At 35.5% G+C, this 20103-nt stretch overlaps 1 protein-coding gene across 1 annotated transcript in view; it reads left to right on the plus strand.

Moving 5' to 3' along the window:
* Positions 1–20103, plus strand: part of LOC114058715 (contactin-associated protein-like 4) — a 196894-nt gene that overhangs the window by 29367 nt on the left and 147424 nt on the right. Inside the window, exon 2 of the mRNA XM_027886292.1 lies at positions 13262–13372. Coding sequence (XP_027742093.1) covers positions 13262–13372 — 111 coding nt within the window. The remainder of the gene's footprint in view (positions 1–13261; positions 13373–20103) is intronic.

Genomic DNA, 20103 nt, shown 5'->3' on the forward strand with positions numbered 1-20103 from the left:
TGGTGTCTCTCTGCCATCCATTCTTAACAATGTAGAGGAAAAAAAAGGAAAAAAACAAAACAAAGCATGTTTTGGACATTATAGGTTTGTTCTTTAATAGTGGACTGTCAATTATTTGAAATGCTGTAAGTGGCTTTAGTAAAGATGGCTGATAATAAGCTTTCAAAAAAAAAAAATCTCTGAAAGGTTTGTTTCATAGGTTAGATAATAAAAGTGCTTGTTAAGAAAAAAAAAAAATGAACAGGAAACTGTTTCCTGCCTACTGCAAGTAACTTTCTTAGAAATACGTAAATTTCACACTAATCTGACTCTTCACTTCACAGTGTCCTGTATCGTCATAAACTAAGTACTACTCTCAGTGTATGTCTACACACCAGAGGAAAAAAAATATTATTTTAGAATGCTCCACCATTAAATATATGTGCACTGGTGCAAGGAGTAATTCAGTGTTTTGGACATATATTAGGGAGTTCACTTATTTAGTGCCACTTACTAGAGCAATGCAAAAACACATTTAACAGGGAGCAGTGATTAAGATCCTTCCTCTGGGCTGGGCTGACTGGGTAAAGCGTGGCGCCACTGCCCTTCTTAGGATCCTTCTTTAATGCAGTGCCAGAACACAAGGTCAGCTTCAGCTGAACTTGTGAGAAGGTGAACATCCTTACTGTAGGAGGACTTCCTTGTTGTTACCCAAATCACTGCTGAAGTCACACTGCTAAGATATCATAACTTAGAGTGGGCCACGACCTCTGTTCTATTACCATGTGTGGCATAGTTCCCTCTGCTTTGTTTTATTCTCAGCAGCAACGCCCCAGGTTTTATGGGAGATTTTGAAATTTATAATTGGTTGTGTGAAGATTTTCCAAAAGTCTTACAGATGATTTTTTTTCTCTATATTTCATTCGCATTGCTATTATTGGTTTTAATAGTAGTAGAAATAGCAGCAGTGGTGGTATCTGGTTGTTCAGGTGGAGCTGTGCCAAAATCCAGTTTTACAGGGAAAATTATCTGGAAGGATTTTCAGAGAAATGTTCCAAAGAAATACAGCTTGAAATGAAACTTTCATTGCTTAGCACTGAGTTGATGTGAGTAATTTTGCAAACCTGGGGGGGTTATGGAAGGGAACATACTTTCCTTTTGCCTTCTTCCTCAGACAGTTTTGCACTGAAACAGGAGTGGGAATTTGCCAGCTGATAATTTTCCTATGCCCTCTAATCTTTACTCCTCTTAGGTTAGATCAATGCCAACTAGGCCTCATTACAAATAATGATTTGTTTTATATTAGAAAGTCATTAATTGTTGGGGTATGTGTGAAAATTTCATTTTAATTTAAGAGAAACTTCCCCTCAATAACTCCTGGAGAAACGTTGCATCCACGCTGGATCTCCACTCGGTGACATTGCTAGGCTTTGCCCCTGTGAAATCTGCGTTTTGAAGCTTTGTGTTTGTGGAATCTGCCATGGTGTTTTATCATTAGTTATGCTGTTATACTATATTTCCTCTTGGGAAACGTGGAAAAGACATCACTTATTCCAATGGAGTGCATATTTTTATCTCAGCGAAGAACACTCAATCATGTCTCTTTAATGGACAGCCAAAATCTGCAGGGTATTTTGCTTTGGAGCAAGGAGGTGCTTACTACCTAGCAAAGCAGAGACGGCAGCCAGCCTAGCAAAGAGGTATCTCGATATTTAAAGAAACGGAACAAAGATTACTTTGGTTATGAAGAGGGGAGACCTCAAGAAGGGGGCGGAAGGAAATGTGTGAGGAAAAATGAAATCTCTCTGGACCCCTAGGAGGCTTGGAAGGTGAGTTCAGCTGTAAGAGCTGATGAAGCACTCAAAGAGGGGCCCTACAGCCCATTCACTGACAGAGGAGCTCTCTCCAGCTGGTGTTTTCTGTGACAACAGTCCCAAATAGGCAAAGCAGTGAAACAGCAACTATAGTTTATAAGGAGAGAACAGCAAAATGTTTGAGAAAAAAATTCAGCGACAAAAATTGGTGATAGTGGCCTAATGGTGTGGGCTCTCACTTTTTTATAAGAAGAAATGTTACAAACTCTTTTTTTTTTTTCTCTTCTGTCTTAATTGCAAGTGAACTTACTGTGATTTAAAGTACTTGGACAAGAACAAGGCACTCAGTATCTTTTCATATAATGTGGAATACTCTGACAGGGATGTTAACTTTCAGAATATTCCTTCCAAAGCGAGCAAAAGGTAATAGTGTGTGACTCCACTCCCGGGGCAAGTGGGAAAATGTCACCAAAAAGGAAAGAGAAGTATGTTGCAGCAAAACATAATAATTGAGAATGCACTGTAGCATGCAGTGACCTGCAATGAGGTGTGCAAGCCTAAGCTTCAAGATTTGTAAGGAGTGTATAACATTTCTGCTCTGAGTACTTGCCTTTTTCTTTTTTCTTTTAGTGTATCTTTATACTGTTTATGAAATATAAATACAGAAGTTATGTGGAGATATTGTCTCTATTTAAATTTTCCCATTTGCAAAGTATTTCTCATTTTTATTAGAAAATCAGTAAATTAGCATTCCTTTGAAATCAGAGTTCTCTATATTTTTAAATGTTTCTATTTTTAAGTGCTTTTCTCACTGACCTTCCTAATTAAATTTTTTTAGGTTTTCATTGCAACCATATAAGAATATCAGATTTAATCGTGTACTGTATAGCTGGATAAAATTTTGGTTAAAAGAATTGCATTACATGTTAATAATATAAAACATTTTAAATTCCAGAAAAACTGGCTCAATGAATATCTTAAAGTATGTAACTGGGACTGAGGTGAGATCACCAGACTGAGTTTTATTTAGAAGAGTATCTCAAAGACAAGTGCTTCAGCTGGTCCTATTTTGTCTACAACATAAACCAGAATAAAAGTTGCAAACTACTACTAACAAAATTACTTGGACTGAGGGATAGTTTGCCAATGGCACAAACTGGGAGAAGTTTTTGGGGACACCTGTTCAGGCTGGGGGCTGACCTTCTGGAAAACAGCTCTGTGGAAAAGGACTTGGGGATCATTTCGGACAACAAGCTGTCCAGGAGCCAGAAGTGTCCTCTCATGGCCAAGAAAACCAGTGGAATTCTGGGGTACAATAGGAAACAGGAGGTGATTAGGGAACTGGAACATCTCTCTTATGAGGTGTCCTGGTTCTGGCCAGGACAGGGTTAATTTTTGCAGTAGCCAGGAGGGGGCTTGGCCAGGACAGGGAGGTTTTTCTAGGGCACCTCACCTCGTCTTCCAGGATGTGGGAAGGGCTGCCTCCTAGGCCAGGACATGGGGGAGCTGTTTAGTGTTGTCAGGCATTTCTGCAGGGGACAAAAATCACTTTTTACGCGTGAATCATTCCCCTCTTTTCCTCTACACTCTGTCATTAACGTAGTTCTTGTTACTGTTCATTGTCTTATTTCTTTGCTTCTTCCAGTGGTCCCTTCCAGCGATTCCTGTTCTGTGATTCTGGGTGATTCTGTAGTGGGAATTGTAGTAATAACAACAAGAATAGTAAAAATAAAAAGAGGTAGCTAGCAATCAGAGTGGTTTTGAATTAGAGTGGTGAACAGACCAATCTACCAAATCGGTCTGTGTTTTTGAAAGGGAAAGCAATTCGGTAAGTAGGGACCTAAGAAATGCTTAAGAGGTCATTAGGCGGAACTTCTTCAAGGTGAGACTTGTGTAGTGCCATGGGCAAAATTTTGAATAGTAATATAGTATATTAAAGTAATTGATAAAAGGAAATAAAGAGTGGAAGTTGAGAATCACTTTGCTTTCAGCCTGCAGCACTGATCTCTGCTACCAGTTTCTGTGGTTGTAGATTCCCTTCAAGAAAAAAATATGCAAATGCTGACTGTTCAAAGTAAACATGCAAAGTGATGCAGGGTCTCGAAAATAAGGCTCACAGAATAAGATTGAAGGAATTTGTCTTGCTAAAGAATTTCTGAGGTAACTTGAAATCCATTGGTATAAACTTTGCTTTGAAATGATATGAATGATAGTGAAGAAAGGAGATTTTTCCTTCATGGGGAGACAAGACAGCAAGACCCAAAGCCTTACAACTGAAGGTAAACTTAAGATCTTGGCTTGTAAATCTTACATCTAAAAAAAAAAAAAAAAAATTCCTAGCACTAATAATATTTACATTTATATAACTATGAAAGAGAAAGGGAATTTACAATTGTAAAATACAGTTGCACACCGTGTGTGCATAAATGAATTATAGGCATTCTGTTGGGCTTCTTGGACAATTTCTATAGTCTGTAAATGGAGTCAATTTTGTATTGACCCTCCTAATATTGAAATTGATAAGTGCATATGCTTTCCTGCTTCCTGTTTTTCTACAGTGCCATAACAAGGATTTTACCTGTTGGACTTCTCCGGTTTCCCTGCTTATGTCAATATAGTGATAGCAATAAATACTGCTAAAATTCATTAAATCATGATGTTTTCACAGATTAGACCTATAATCATTTTCCCCTAAACAGCATTTCCTTTCCTTCCTTCCCCACCCTGTTTAAGTTTAAGTAGGGTTTTGTTCTGCAAGTGTGTATTCTCTCAACATATAACCAGGTCTATAAATTAGAAAGAACATTAAGAACATGTTTCTACTGAGTGGCTTCTTAATTTATTTTTACTAAATCTATACTAAATTTATATATAAATATAGCTATACTTCATATATATATGTGTGTGTATATATATATGTGTATATATATATATAAAATTTATATTTGTCCAGGAAAAGGCAGCTCTTAAAGTTGGTTCTGTGACAAAGAATATGAATATAATTTCCTTTGGTCTGAAAAAGTCTTGGTTAGAAAACAAAAACCCAAACATCTTTATTTAAAAAAAAAAGTGTGTTTCTTTTTTTATTTAAATTATTTTTACACTGGTGTTTTTACAGTGGGTAGGATCTTTCTAAACATGAAGAGCATTTTCTGTCTTACTTGTTCAAGGTTGTTCTGTACAACATGATTATGACTTTCTCAGTAAGAGGTGATGTGATTTACTTAAGTACGACTTTGTGTCTTAATTTCATTGCCAGAATCATAGATTGAATTGAGGGGTTTATTTCTTTTTATTTTTTAGGCACTGAATTTCAGTGCTTACTTCCCTGTGAAATACTTTGGTATAAATTTTGCCTTGAATAGAAGGGAACTGTTCTTCTCTTTTTTAACTTTAATTACGGGAAGTTTGTTTCTTGGGTGAAAGGTAATCCAGTTGAAGACCTCTGCCTTTGAGCATTGGAACAATCAATCAGTCCTTTTCCCCTTTTGTGTGAATTCTCTCTTCATCTGCTAGTTTAGGAGAAAAAAAATTATTTCTACATACTTCTGGTAATAATGTGTGTAGGATTTTTGTGTCTTTTGGTAAAGAGGTTTTTACTGATCCCAAGAGAAATATTACTAACTTCTGTGTGCATTATTCTGGCTGAAAACAATTAAGTCTATAGTATAAAATTCCAAATTTTAAAAAACGTTATGACATAGCAAAAGACAGTGAAAATTTTATGACCCAATGAGAAAGTTTAAGACATACTTCATGAGAAAGAACATTTCATCCTGCTACAAAATTAGTTTTCAGATACTGCAAAACTGCATTGGGAAAAAATGCTGCTAGTAAAGTTTATCTGCTTGTGATCAGTATGAATTGTTTTATTTGTATTTTTTTCTGTTCCTTTACAATATATAAATTCTGTTTTATTATCTCTAAAAACCTTGTCTTTTTACTACCACACGTGCTCAAGAAACTTTTCACTTACATTATAAATTGCATTAGCTTTTCCTAGCCCTTTTACAGAACAAAACCATTAGACTGACTGAATTAAATTCCTTACCCATAAGATCATTCCTATAAACATTTAATTTATTACTCAGGTTGGATCTCAGGGAAAGGCTCTTCCCCCAGAGGGTGGTTGGGCACTGAACAGGCTCCCCAGGGCAGTGGGCACAGCCCCAAGGCTGCCAGAGCTGCAGGAGGGTTTGGATGATCCTCTGGGGCACAGGGGGTGACCCTTGGGGATGGGCCTGTGCAGGGTCAGGGGTTGGACTGGATGGTCCTTGTGGGTCCCTTCCAGCTCAGCACATTCTGTGACTCTGTGAAATATGCCTTTTGGGTCAAAAGACCCAAAAATTTCCTGTCTGGTTGAGTTTATGTCCTTCTACTTTCTTGATTTACTGTAGGATACACCTTGAAGTATCTGAGCTAAAAGTGTTGCTGCAGCATATTTGCTTAATTAATAAATTTTGTAATATGTCTTCAAAGTCAAATGGAAAATTCTAACAAAAAATGACCTATTTCTTCCATCACCTCTCAGTCCTAATTTGTCCTAGTCTAATGCTTCATTGAATCATATGCTCTTTCACCACTGAATTCACAAACATTAAATGTATTTGGAGCTGGTAAAAAAATACAAATTTGATCTAATAGTCATGGAAGTTATTATAAGAGCTTTTGTTTCACGCGGTGCTGAAGTTAGGACTTAAGTTTCAGTGATAGTACTTCACTTGTATTGGATCATAGACTGAAAGTTTCTGGAAAAGATGGAGAAGTAGGAGTCAATTCAGTTATTAATAATGTGTCTTTAATGTCAATTAACATAAGAGTTGCTGACTCATGGTTTTATTCTGTGTAATAAGAACAAGGAAATCCTTTATTTCACTTCCTTGGGGATTTTCAGAACTGCCTGAGACTTTCATACTCCTTTTCCCTAAAATATAGGGAAAAAAAGGGTTCATGTAGTCACACAATAATGACAAATAATATTAACTAACTAACTAACTAACTAACTAACTAACTAACTACCTGAGGAAAACATAATCCTCAGCTATACAACAACCACAACAGCTGTTGAAGATGTATTGCAAGGTGTGAATCTTTCCAAGTGCCTGTGTTTGGAAACATAATTTTGTACTCCTTCCATTCCTTTATGGTTGAATTCTGGTCTGTCTAACTACAGTCCTCGACTTCTTCCTTCTGGTCTGTCTGTTTAAGTTCTCTGTGTTCAGTCAGAAAAAGTCTTTAATGCCTCCGAACAACAACACGGTTGTCTGTGACCAGAGGAAATGTGTCTTTTTGATACCACCGTGGCATGAAATAATTGCAATTGTGGAACAGAGATGGCTCCTTGAAAGGAAAGAAATATAGCACTGCATGTATTTTGTTAAAGTAAAAATCACATGCCTGATGTGAGTATGTTAGGAACAACTTACTGCTAAGTGTCAGAATTCTGCACTGAATTTAAGTACTGTCTGCAAAAATATGACAATTTTATCTGAAGACTGGAAGACTCTGTTTCAAATTCCAGAAAATAACTAGCCCTGCCATGAAGGTTGTTCTCTTGATAAATTGTTCATTACTTTTACCTTGTGCACTCCGCTCCCCTTCTTCTCCCTCCACCCCCTCAAAGAAACAGTTGAAATCTATTAATTAAAACAAGTGTTTAAATAAAAAAATAAATTAAAAAATTCAGCCTGGGCCAGTCACCAACAAAATTTCAGCTTCAATGGTTAACGTCTTTCAAAGCAGTAAGCAACAGGAAACCTCAGCAAAGCAAAGGCTTGTGAGTTTCTTTGGCCCTTAGATGCAGGTCAAATGGAATTTGTGGAGCTGCCTAAAATACCCATAAAATGAACTGAAGAATATGCAGATGATGGAACCATAGATTTAATAAATACCTCTTGCAAGGTAGGTTTTGTGGCACCTTTTTTTTAGCTCTTTGGAAGCCGCAGTCTTGTTGGTACAGTATGGCATGCCTCTCACTTCTACGAGTCTCGCTCCTTTTCATGAAGTTTTTCATCACAGACATTCATTTATTAAAACCTGGCAGAAAAGTTGACCCTTCTTAGGGCTTACCTGCATGGGAAAGATGAACATTAGCGAAGTTCTGAAAGAATCCTAGAGTTATTGCCTCTTGTGTTCTACTCCACTATGACTGCATTTCCAGGTGTCTTTAGCTAGTCTGCTTGTCTCATAATTGGGTATTTAGTTTCCCTACACTTTGATTTGTTTTTTTACTGTTGCTTTGTTTCCATTTGGCTTACTGGAATATTTTTTTTTTCTGTCTGATGTTAAAATATTTATTACTTTCCTCTTAAGGCACTCAGCATTTCCTTTGAGTCCTTAATAAAGCTGAAGAACATGATAGTTTTCTAGGGAGGTCAAAAATCATAATCTTTAGTCCTCCTTTTCTACTTATGTTTTAGCAGAAGTTTAATAGTTAATGAAGAAATTGGTAGTTCTTATTCGTTGAGGGAGTTTTCAGTAAACTAAATTTTAAGGAAAGAAAGAAAGGAAATAAAGTGTGTGCAACAAAATAATAGCTGGAAGTAATCTCATTAAAATATAAACTAATGAAATTGTAATATGCTAAGTTGTGTATGCTCTTGTGTTGCAATGTTTTAGTTTGAATTAAGTTATGTCTTGAATAAAGTTAATGTGTCAGTACAATACATGTACTTTTTAGATAATTATGAAAAGAATATCTTTGTTGCACGTCAAGTTGTAGTAACTAAGCACTAGGTGTTGATATTTTCTTACTTAGAGTAAATTTGAACTCAAACTGAAATGCATGAAAATCTGTGAGTCTTTATTACTGTCCAAGCTGAAAATTTATATGAAAAACATCTATTCCACCCAAAATAAAATCAGTTACATATATTCTTTATGCTGCTAAAGAAAAAAGGTTTGTGCCCATAAATAACATTGCAGTTTTTTCCCTATATGAAAATTAAAATATATACATATGCATTTTGAATGAATAAATCTCAGACTGTCCCAGTATTCTGCTGATTTTATTACTATTTTGATTTCCACAAGCAGCTGCTTTGGTGGAAGACACATTTATTTGATCAATCGTAGTGTTATAAATATAACCATGATAACTCTTACTATTGCTATTGTAATTGTTATTAATATTGGGTGATATCCTTCTTGAACTCCATCTGTTGTGATTCATATGGCATGATCTATGTAATTTATGGTACCCCTGTATTAAAAATTTTTTGATTTAGTCTGAATGCTCATAATAAGATAATATTTGAAGCTGGAAGAGAACCAATTGTCATAATTTAGACAGCAGCACTTAAGGGTTTTATTCCTAAAAAATACCTCAGTTGCTTTATAAATATGATTAAATTTACACTAGAATTACAGTGTATGGGAAGACATGCCTTATATAACTTGAATAATTTTTTCATTTGGTGATGAAACAGGTAATATATATTTTGGTTATATATCCTTCCCCCCAACTTGCACATTCTTTTTTTTTTTTTTTTTTTAAATCAACTACACTTCAGCTTTTCACCTGCTATTCACAGAATGATGCCTTTCTGTCCTACTGAATGCCACTCTTTCCAGACGTTGCTTTTTAAAGAGCAACTGATACAGCTCATGTCACTATACTGACAACCCTTGAATTTCACAGTTAATCCTTATTCTTCTCATTGCACAATTGCTGTACAATGTCTCTGTAGGACAGGGCTTGATTTTATTTGCTAAAAGATCTCTACATCAGCATCATGCAATTAAATACATATCCTTTCCTTCATAAAGCCTTATTTGTTACCAGATTTTTGGCCATATTACAGAAACCTGTGGTTTCTTTATTGTTTTAGTAACCCTAACTATTGGGGTTTTAAAAAAAAAAATCACACACAAAAAAATCCAAGAAAATGTTTGTGATGGAGAATTTTTAACTAAAACTCCTTGTTTTAAAACTTGTTAGAGTATACTACTTAAGTATTCATTTAACCTGAAGGAACTGAGTGAAATATCCCTAGAAAGTCCTACATTGCCTTCAGCAATGAGATCTGTTCTGTTGTACAGTGGAAAGGTGTCCAAGAGAAATGAAGAGTGAATACCAGCGCGTGAGAAAGCACTGAATTCAAACAGTGTTTCCATTGTGCAGAAAGTCTTCCAGTGTAGACGAAACCATATGGAATTATCGCTCTGAACAGACTATTTTGTCATTTTCCAGTATTTAATTTGAGAAACAAGTTGATAGTGACCATCTGGTTCTTGACAATTTCTACAAGGTGTTTTGGGTTTCATTCTGGAATTCCTACTAAATTTCAAGTCAAGTTGCACACTGTAAGAATAAGAATATGTTTTAAGCTCCATGTGCTAAGCAGTAAAGCAGAAATTCATGTGAACTTATTTTCCTGAAATAAAGGATAGCAGCTGTTGTAAAATAAATGTATAATTATTCAGGGTATATCTACTTGTGATAGATATTATTGTGCAAAAGCAGAAAAACATGTCATGCACTGCTGGATTTTGTATAGCACCTTTCTTTATATTCAACTGTTTATGTGCCTTTCTATTATAAATTGAGATTGACATAAATTATTATAGGATAAGTGGTAAGTGCTCAGAGCTCAGTGAATTCTTCTGAGAATATCTCAATGCAGTATGTGAGTTTCACAAATACATGTGCATTAGACATCTAGGCAGAATAATTCACTACCACTGATTCCTTTCTAACATGTACATTAAAAAGAAAAAAGGTGAAAAATGTAGTCAGCAGAAGCAAACAATGCGAAGGCAGGTGTATCATCCATCCAGCAGAAATGTACTTTTCTTTGCTTTGCTTCTGAACTGAAACTTGTGAAGACTTATTCAGACCTTGGGGTGTTGTAAAAGTGGTGTGTTTGCTGTTGTTTATCACTAGTGCTTCCAGCTATTAATCACATGGCCTCATTCCTGGTGATTCATGGCACATGACACCTCTCACCAGAAGATCAAAGTTGAAAATATGAGGCGTGTGGAAGAGATGAGACATTCTACTGCGTCCAGCTCTGGAGTCTTCAGCGCAGGAAAGACAGGGACCATGAAGCAGATCCAGAGGAGGGGCAAAAAAATTGTTCAGAGGGATGGAGCAGAACCTTTCCTACAAGGGAAGGATGAGACAGTTTGGATTTTTCAGCTTGGAGAAGAGAAGCCTCCTTGGAGACCTTATTGTGGCCTCTCAATGGTTCAAGGGGGTCTGTAGGAAAGCCTGCAGCAATAGAAAAGTGGTAATGATTTTAAACTAAAAAAGGGTATATTTACACTACATAAAAGGAGGAAACTTTAGGAAAGGGGTGATGGAGCACTGGAATAGTTTGTTGTAGATGTCCCACTCCTGGAAACATCCAAGGTCATGTTGGGTGGGGCTCTGTGCAACCTGACCTGGTGGAAGGTATTCCTGCTTATGTCGGGGTGATAGGACTGGATGACCTTTCAAGGTCCCTTCCAACCCAAACTATTCTGCGGTTCTATGATTGTGTATCATGTAAGTAGATTCTGGGGAAAATGCCTTTTTATTTTATCCTCTTAATATTCATCTTGGTACGTGGGCTTCCAGTGTAGGCTTTGGCAGTAGAAAAAGGATCAGTGACACGTAAAGTGTTCTCTTGCTTCAGCAGTGTAAGTAGCTCTCTGTGTGAAACACAGCAGGTTCATATTCTTCTCTTTCTGGTGCAGTTTATGACTAACAAGTTCTTTTTGTTTTCTGTGCTGTAAAGAAACCTTTCATTAATGATATCCTTTGCTAATACTTACCAGTGCAGTGTATTTGCTCATAAGATGAAATCTTGTTTCCCTTCATTTTTTTTTTCTTTTTTTGTGTGCTTACCAGTCGGACAATTTGCCCGGAGTAGTACAGATTCTTTCACCATTGCAAATCTAATCTGTGGATAATGAAGTGAAAAAAATGAGCTTGTGCTTAGACAGTAGATAGCAGTTATGAAATTTTGCCTTTTGTATTGTGTGATCCTAGAGCAGCAAATAAAGTTGTGAAAGTAAAGAATAGTTTTATTTCTTGGTTTCTCATGACTGAAGAACTCTGAGTTTGGTAGAAGTATGGTATATGTGAGTTTATCAGGAGCAATTAATAAACCCTATTGTTTGTTGTCAATGTATATCATTTATGGGATTTGAGAGAACTTCTAGCTCTAAAAGTCATGGCCAGTACTCAGCCTTGTCTCTAGAAAGAATTTTCCTTAAAGAACCAAATTAAACAACTTTAAAAAAAATAATAATTTTTGAAGGTGATCAAAAAATTCCCTTGAGACATTCATATGAAAGTCTTGCTGCTAATTAGAAATATCCATAATTATTCAGCAGAAGCACTTAATTATGATAGTGAGAAAAAGATTTTGGATTAATTAATATTTATGATTTTTGACAGTGGCAGTCTAGTAGACAAACAGAAGGGTTAGAAGAAGAAGAATTTGCCTGTGACTTTTCACTTGTCTGTTTCCTCCAAAGATAAGGACTGCCCTGAAAAGAACCACTTGATACAAACTAAAAGTTGACATAATTTCCTCTTTTCCTAAACAACAGATGCCAGCCCAGTATAATTAGGGAAAGATTTGCTTTTACTTCTTCCAGGTTTTAAAGTTAATCTTCTTTCAGCTAAAACTAGATCAGATATTGATTCTCAATTTATATTTTTCAAATTTAAATGGAGAATGAACACATGCTCTGTATAATAATTGAGCTGGAGAGGCATTTAACATCCAAAGTATTGATTAACATTTGCTTGTTTATGCACAATTGATTGCAAACTGCAGTTAAGTCTTCTTATTCTGAAACACTCGGGTTTTATTCTGTACGATGCTAGGAGGACTTGCATGCTAATTAACTGTGAGATAATGATTTTGTCCCCCTCTGTCTTTATCAAACACACATGCCATTGGCAAAGCAAAAGATTTTCACTTTTGTCATGCTTGCAGTGCTTAAAATGGAGGAGAATTTTTTTTTTTTATTTGATTTGGTTCAGTTTGTCTGTCTGAGTTTTTTTTTTTTTTTTTTTTAGAAAAAGCAGTATTTAATGTAATTGCACATTAAATGTGATTGCAAAGACCTGTGCTGGCATCAGGTCTAAAGGAAATAAAAAGCATGTCTGAAACTGTAGCTTGCTACTATGATGACGTCTAGGATCTGTCAGTTGCTATGCTATCAATACAAATCATGGGGAGTGAGCTGTGAGCCATTTCCCATTTTTTTCCCCAGAGTTTAGGTTAGAAGTAAGCAGGCACAGCCAGTTGAAAAAGATTTATACCCTGGTAGTCTCATGAGGTGTTGGGGTGTGGGGTTGAAACAACAGAAAAAAAGTAAAAGTGCTGCTTCAGTACCGATACTTTTACACATAATACAAGAAGAGGAAATTTTTAGAGATATGCTGCTTTCACATACAGAGTTGATTCTGTTACAGTTCCAGTAAGTGGAGCTTGTTGCATTAACCTGAGTGTGGTACTTTTCACTGGCAGATAATTGTGATGATCAGCTGGTGTCTGCTTTGCCTCAGTCGTCATTCAGCAGTTCTTCAGAGCTGTCCAGCAGTCACAGCCCTGGATTTGCAAGGCTCAATCGAAGAGAGGGTGAGTGTATTTTACTGATTGATTGTTGTTATTTATTTATTTTTAAAAATTTTTTTCAAAGATTTTTTTTTTTACCTGTGCACAACATTTGAATGATTCATAGCTGGATATGGTCCAAATTTTTACTAAAGTGAGGGAAACTTGCCTGGTATTTTATAATTTATCCTAAATCTCCACAAAAATCTCCTGAAATCTCTTTATAGTTTTACATTTTATTTAGTAATTAATCATACATTTTCACACTTTTTGGTCAATTATGGGATTTTTTTTTCTAAATGTAAATGAAATTAAAATTAGATACCATTGTTGTTTATGTCTTTTCTGACTTAGCTAAAAGGTTTAGACACTTGGATATCTGTCAGAATCTCTGGAGATTAACCATTTTAGATGTAGTTTAGGGGTAGTTCAAATATTATGCATTGTGTCAAGGATACTGTAGGAGTAAGAGACTATGATTTTCTTTTAATTATTGTAAATATGCTCTCCGTTCCTAGTGATGGCAATCCTACTGCATTTTCTGCGTGAAGAACATCTATTCTGAAGTTTTTTGAGCACGTCTGTTAGATTACATAAAATCTGCCAAAAAAATACTTAGGCTGTCAAGTCGTAGCACATTAGACCCTGTGCTGTGCTTGTGGTCTTTCTGTAACAATAAATTGTGCTCAGTCATCATATAAAAAGCCCAAACAAACAAACATGCAAGTACATTAAACAATCAAAAGCTAAAAATACTGAGAAATCTCCGTCATCAATCTCATAATGTATCCAAGAGCTCAGTCATTTCTGTCACTAAAGGAAACTTTTCTTCTCTTTTTTTTTTTTTCCCCCCAGCATATCAGCAAGGTTCTTGGTTTTAACATCACGGTGCTAATGCTAAGGAATATTAAATATCTTTAGGAAGGATTTTATTAAAATGTGGCAGTATGTTGTTATTGGTAAACAAATTCCCACTTGTTGACATACTGAAGAAAGAAAATACTCTTGGTTTAAAATTATGGCTCTTAAAACAGCTGAACTCTGGATTAAAATAAAAACTGAATATGCAAGAGTGTATGTTACTGTTTCAAATAATTTTTGTCTGTTGTCTGTAAACCAACCAGGAACCATAATGTAGTCTAAGTTCAGGGAAGTTATGAAGCTCAACTTCCCACCTGATGGTAATCTGTCTGAGGGCTCAGTGGCTGGAGCTGCTCTGGGGGTTTACTGAAGAAGGAGCTCCCATGGATGCTGTCTCCTGTTTAATTATTACTGATGAGGAGTCTGATGAATGAACTGATTCAAAGGTGCAGTCCTAGGAGACTTCACTGAAACACCGTGTCTGAGGTCAAAATCTGTCCTTGGTGATCCAGCATTGATACGGACAGTGAGAACATTGGTGGTTATCCAGGCACTTTCAAAGACACCCAATTCCCCTAGAATTATTTCTTTCCTTGGACCTCCATGATTTATTGGAACATCTTCTGCATACTGATAGATGTAGTGAATAAGGAATATCCCAATCTACTTAGTTATCCGAGTGTACAGATTTGATAAACACGAACTTCTGTTTTGAGTGGAGTTGTGATATCAATGAAAATTATATCCCCTGGAAGGACTTGCCTTAATTAGAGGTGATATATGCCCTCAGAATCTTAAATAACGTATGTGTGATCATCAAGGTTAGCATCACCACGGTGGTCTTCTCAAAAAGCTCACATTTAAAGTCTTTTTTCCACTTGGCTCTCTTCATGTGCCGTGGAGTTGTCTGTGCCACGTTAGCACGTGTTTCTCAGATTTGTAATTTCCTTCACGTTGCCCTGTGGTGTAGGCACACCTGAGGAATGCTTGTAACCTTACAGCTGGTATCATTTGACCTCATGCAGACATGAAGCAGCAGGTAGCCTAATTAGAGGATTGGCAGTGTCCACCTCTCCTCCTCAGCAGAATTGACTGTCTTACTCATTTGTCACGTTCAAGTATTTTGTTTGTTTAACAGCATGATTAAACTGTTCATTCAGTTTGGTTCATTCAGACATAATTCTATAGAGTTATGCAAAATGAGGTGAGATGGAAAATGTCTTCAGTAAAATAAATCAGTTTTAACTTAGATTTTATTCTTTATTTTTTTTTACTGACAGTACAGATTCAGTACTTACTATGGAACCAGGAACACCTTTTCTGCACTGGATTTGTATTTAATTATTTTCTATGGATTTTCAAGCAACAAACCAGACTGTATTTGTAGGTCTACATATGAAAGCTTTATTTAGATGGAAAAAAACCTAGTCATTATACATCCATGGTTGAAAAAATAATATTTAGCCACACAAGAAATGGTTGCCAAACTATATACACTGGTAGACTAGAAAAAAAAGGTATTTTATTAGGAAAATATTACCTGTATTGCTGTGTTGTCAGTGACTTCATAGAATCAATTAATACATCATTACAGTTTCAGGAGAAATCATCTGGTAATTGAAAGTGGGTTTTCCTTCAACATAGATAATTCTTTACTTTGAATAAAACCAAATTATTTGATCATCCTGAGTTAGTCGTTGAGAGTCATTGTGACTTTCTAACATTCATTTAGGACAAGCAGATTGTGGTTCTAACCCAATAATATCTTTGGTCCTTAAAAAGCCAAGATTAGGGAAATTTGAATGCAATTTAGATAGGAAAAAGGTTGAGTGTGTTTACGCTGATTATTTAGGAGCCTAATTTTTGTCATCAATAAAGAAATAAACCAAATATGCATATAAATTGCACTGTTTCAGTTAGCAATGAAAAGTTAAAAATTAGCAGGAACTTTGTCAGGAACGTGGAAAGTTACACTGAAATGGTTTGTGTAACTTTGTGTTTCTTAAATGTAGAAAATTGACTGGGAAACTTAAAGGGATTGAGGAGAGAACATGGTGGTTAAAAAAAAAGAAAGTATAAAACATAGTTTACATGAAGACATAAAAATGATGAGAGCAGAGACAGATTAGTAAAAAAGCTAACAGCTTAGAGTATGTTTCAGCTCTCTGTAAGTAAAAAGAGAATGTGATTGAACTCGACGATAACAAAAAATATTTCCAGTCCATTAGCAGTTAAGGAAAGTGATAACATCCAGAAATAACTCATTAAATGTTCTTCAAAGTTTTAATTATTACTAGTTCATTGATTTCATGAAGTTTTGCAAATATTCAACACTTTAGAATAGCTAATGAATACTACCAATTGCTAAGTAGTTACTCCGACATCAGCTTTGTTTGCAATAGCGGAAAAGTAGATAGAAAAATCAAGTAACAAGAACTAAGTTAAAAAAAAAAAAAACAAATACCACTTAAAATATTTTTTAAATGGAAAAATAAATTTTATACACTTTGATTTTTTTTTTATTTCAGTATGGTAGACATAAACACAGGGATTTCATATACGTGGAGTTTGACTCCTAGCCCAACATTTTATGACTTTCTAGTTTTAAGTAAAAGACTATCAGGACAGTCTAAATTAGACATATTAAGACCTAGCTGGTTGACCTAAAAAAGCATTCTTTACTACTGTATGAAGGTGTTTCCACAGAAGTTCAAAGGGCACTCTAAGGCCAACTTTGTTAGGTAGTTTTGTTGGTTACATACAAGTGAACACAAATCGATACCGATGAGGAACCATCGGTGCCAATACCTAGGCAGGTCCATCAAGGATGTGCTTCTGTCCACTCTCTGCCAGAAATTTACACTGTGAGTAGTCAGTGAGTTGGGCTCAGTGGATGGTTTGCTGTACATGGAGCTTCTTGAGGTGTCATTTCTTGAACATGATCTGTGGGAGAGCACCCCAACCACGCAGAGAGAAGGTTTTGTCCTTGCTGAGCTCGGTATCTTCTGCTTTTGTCTGCAGTAGGATGACTATTTCAAACTGGTTGTACATACACTCTAATCCACCATTCCAATCCCACTGGAAAGGATTTATTAATTGCACTATCATTATACTAACCATTATACTGTGGGGTTTTATACCCAAGAATGCAGGCCTTCTTTTGAATTAATGAGCTTTTGCAAACTTACGGGTAAAAAATTCAGAAGGCAATTATTCCATGAGAGCGCACACACCGTTGGAAGAACCTTGATATTTGGGCAGCTAAATAAGCTAGATAAGGATTTGGCTGTTATTATCTTGTCCCCTATTCACACACAATTATTTGATCAAAATATGACAGAAGAAAATTGAATACAGAAGTTGTTAAATAGCCAGAAAACCTGGCTTAGAGCTTTCCCTTTCCCTGAAGTAGGAAGAAATCCATGTATTTTAATTATGCTGTCAGCTTACATTGCCAGTTTTTGAGAATCACCCTGAAAATCTGAATGCATGAACAGCTACCTGGTCTGGGGTTTTTTTCTGGTGTGTATATGGAACTTCTTTGTCTTTTTAATTAACCTTAACCTTACCTTACCTTACCTAACCTTTACACTGAATATCAAACTTATCTTATTGCACTCTTTTTATTTCAAAGAGCATTTAAAAGATAATTTATTAAATATGGTACTGTAAGATCCATATTTTTCTTTTTATAAAACATTATAGTTTAATCAACTTTTGAGAACTTGCACTAAGTAGGTCAACATGGGTAAATGAATTCTAGCTGTCAACAGTTGAAGAAAACATCAAGTCAGTGGTTAAAGAAAAAACCATTTCTCACACATTAAGCAGGTTAATTTTCAGCAGTTTTTTTAAGAAGCAGTTAAATCTTCATAATGTAAAGCTAGCAATTAAAATTTAAGCAACAGACAAATTCAGAAAGCCTTGATAGCAGCTAGGATCGTGAGTAACCAAAATATAGTTAGGAAGAGCTTACTCCCTCCATTTCAGAAGTAAGCAAAAAAAAATCATTGAGGTTGATATTTTGTTTTACTACAAGCAATAAGAAAATGAAAATAGAACAAAAAAAGATCTAACCTGATAGTAATTACTATAGGTCTATAAATTAACAGCAAATCTAAGTTGAACCATATAGCATCATGACTTAGATTTTTTTGACTTACCTGACTTCAGTAGCTTTGTTAGGAATAAGTAATAATCTAAATATTTTACTTTTAAGGGAAAAAAACCACTTGCTACAGTGATTTCTGCATAAAAGTTCAAATGATGTATACTGCTGTATTGTCTATGAAATTCCAGTACCACTCAGTTTCTGATATTCTTTTCTGAAGCTCCTGCAATAATTACAGCTTTCAGTGGGAACATTGCCACTGATCTCTTAGTATATCAATTATGAAATTGTTTTTAAAACCGTTGTACAGCTTCGCTTTCTCTGTAGGCAAAGTTTTTAACACCTGTATTAAACACTTTATAGAAAATACATGGGCACATGTGAAAGTTGCATATGGTGTTGCACGTGCACATGTTGCACATGCACAATTTTAAGAAATTCTGAAGTTCACACCAGTTTCATTAAAGGCAGAATTTGGAGCAGTAATTATTCATTCCTAAATTTAAATTTATGCTGCTTTTGCTTTGCTTTGTCTTGTGTTCACATGTGTATGTGGTGTGGTTCTGATATTGCAAAAGGGAGTAGGGGAGCAGGAAAGAGGGAGAGTGAGAAAGAAAGAGAGAAAGAAAGAGAAAGAAAGAAAAAGAAAGAACTAAGTTCTCTCTTAAACAGAGTGAGTATATGGGATCAGAGATTTTAAATATTTTAAATATTTACAGCCCACTGTGCTTTCATGAACATTTATGAGGAGTTAGGAATATTCATACAGGTATTTCCAGAAAGCTAATTCCAACCTTGTAGTCAAAATTCATTCAAGCATACCAAAGCATAACAAAAGGTTTCAACCAGCTATTTCATGTGTTTCACTGGTGGAATATCAAAATCAACTTATGGTGAAATGCACAGAAGAAATGCTAATAAGGGTATTTTATTGTTGAAATTGTTTGGAATTGTTTTTTCTACCTGAAAAATAGCTATGGGGATAGGGGGAAAAAAAAGAGAACAATTTTTTTAAGAAAGTGATAATGAACTGCAGTGTTCAATATTCTTATAAGCAACCTTGAATAGGCTGAGAGTAACATTAAATAAAAACTTGCTTCAAACATATAATTTGCTACCATCCGTGTACGATATCCCCTTTGTTAAAGCTAATAGAACAAAAAAATAGAAATCTGGATATAACCTTTTTGATATTATGTTTTAGGTAACATATTTTTCAAATCTTATATAAAGGCTAAATATTATCAAAAATTTGAATCATTGTGATGGTTTTTAGAGAATCACAATAGACTTCCAGCATCCTTTGCAGTAATGAAAAATTTAAGATCATACCTCTTTTAATATTTTGAGTGATACAAAAACAGATTGTAAGTAATGGTGTACCTGATTTTCCCTAATTTTTTCCTGCATGTTTGAGGCAAGAGGAGAGGGGTTGGAATTTTTTTTTTTTTTGCTGAAAAATCAAAAGCACTCAAAAGTGTTCATCAGCTTCTAGACTGGACAAATCAGGGATTTTTTAAAATTTCCTAAATTGAAAACGTGGAAAATTTTCCATTTTTAAAGAACTCTGAAGTTTTCAATTCTAAAGTCATCATCATGGCTAGGCTTCGCGAACGAAGATTTGAGAGGGGCTCTACCCACGCTTGCTACAAGCACGCTGATGGCTAAAAAGGCCAATGCGAGACAGACAAGTCCGGTTGCAGAACGTACAGCAGAAAGACTCTCCAGGTGATATCGACAAGACGCGATTCTTTCTGCGTTGTCTTTTCTCCTCGAGAGTGAT

This window comes from Empidonax traillii, unplaced genomic scaffold, assembly GCF_003031625.1.
Source record: "Empidonax traillii isolate 1590-97213 ecotype Southwest subspecies unplaced genomic scaffold, ASM303162v1 scaffold184:size927826, whole genome shotgun sequence".
Lineage (NCBI taxonomy): Eukaryota > Metazoa > Chordata > Aves > Passeriformes > Tyrannidae > Empidonax > Empidonax traillii.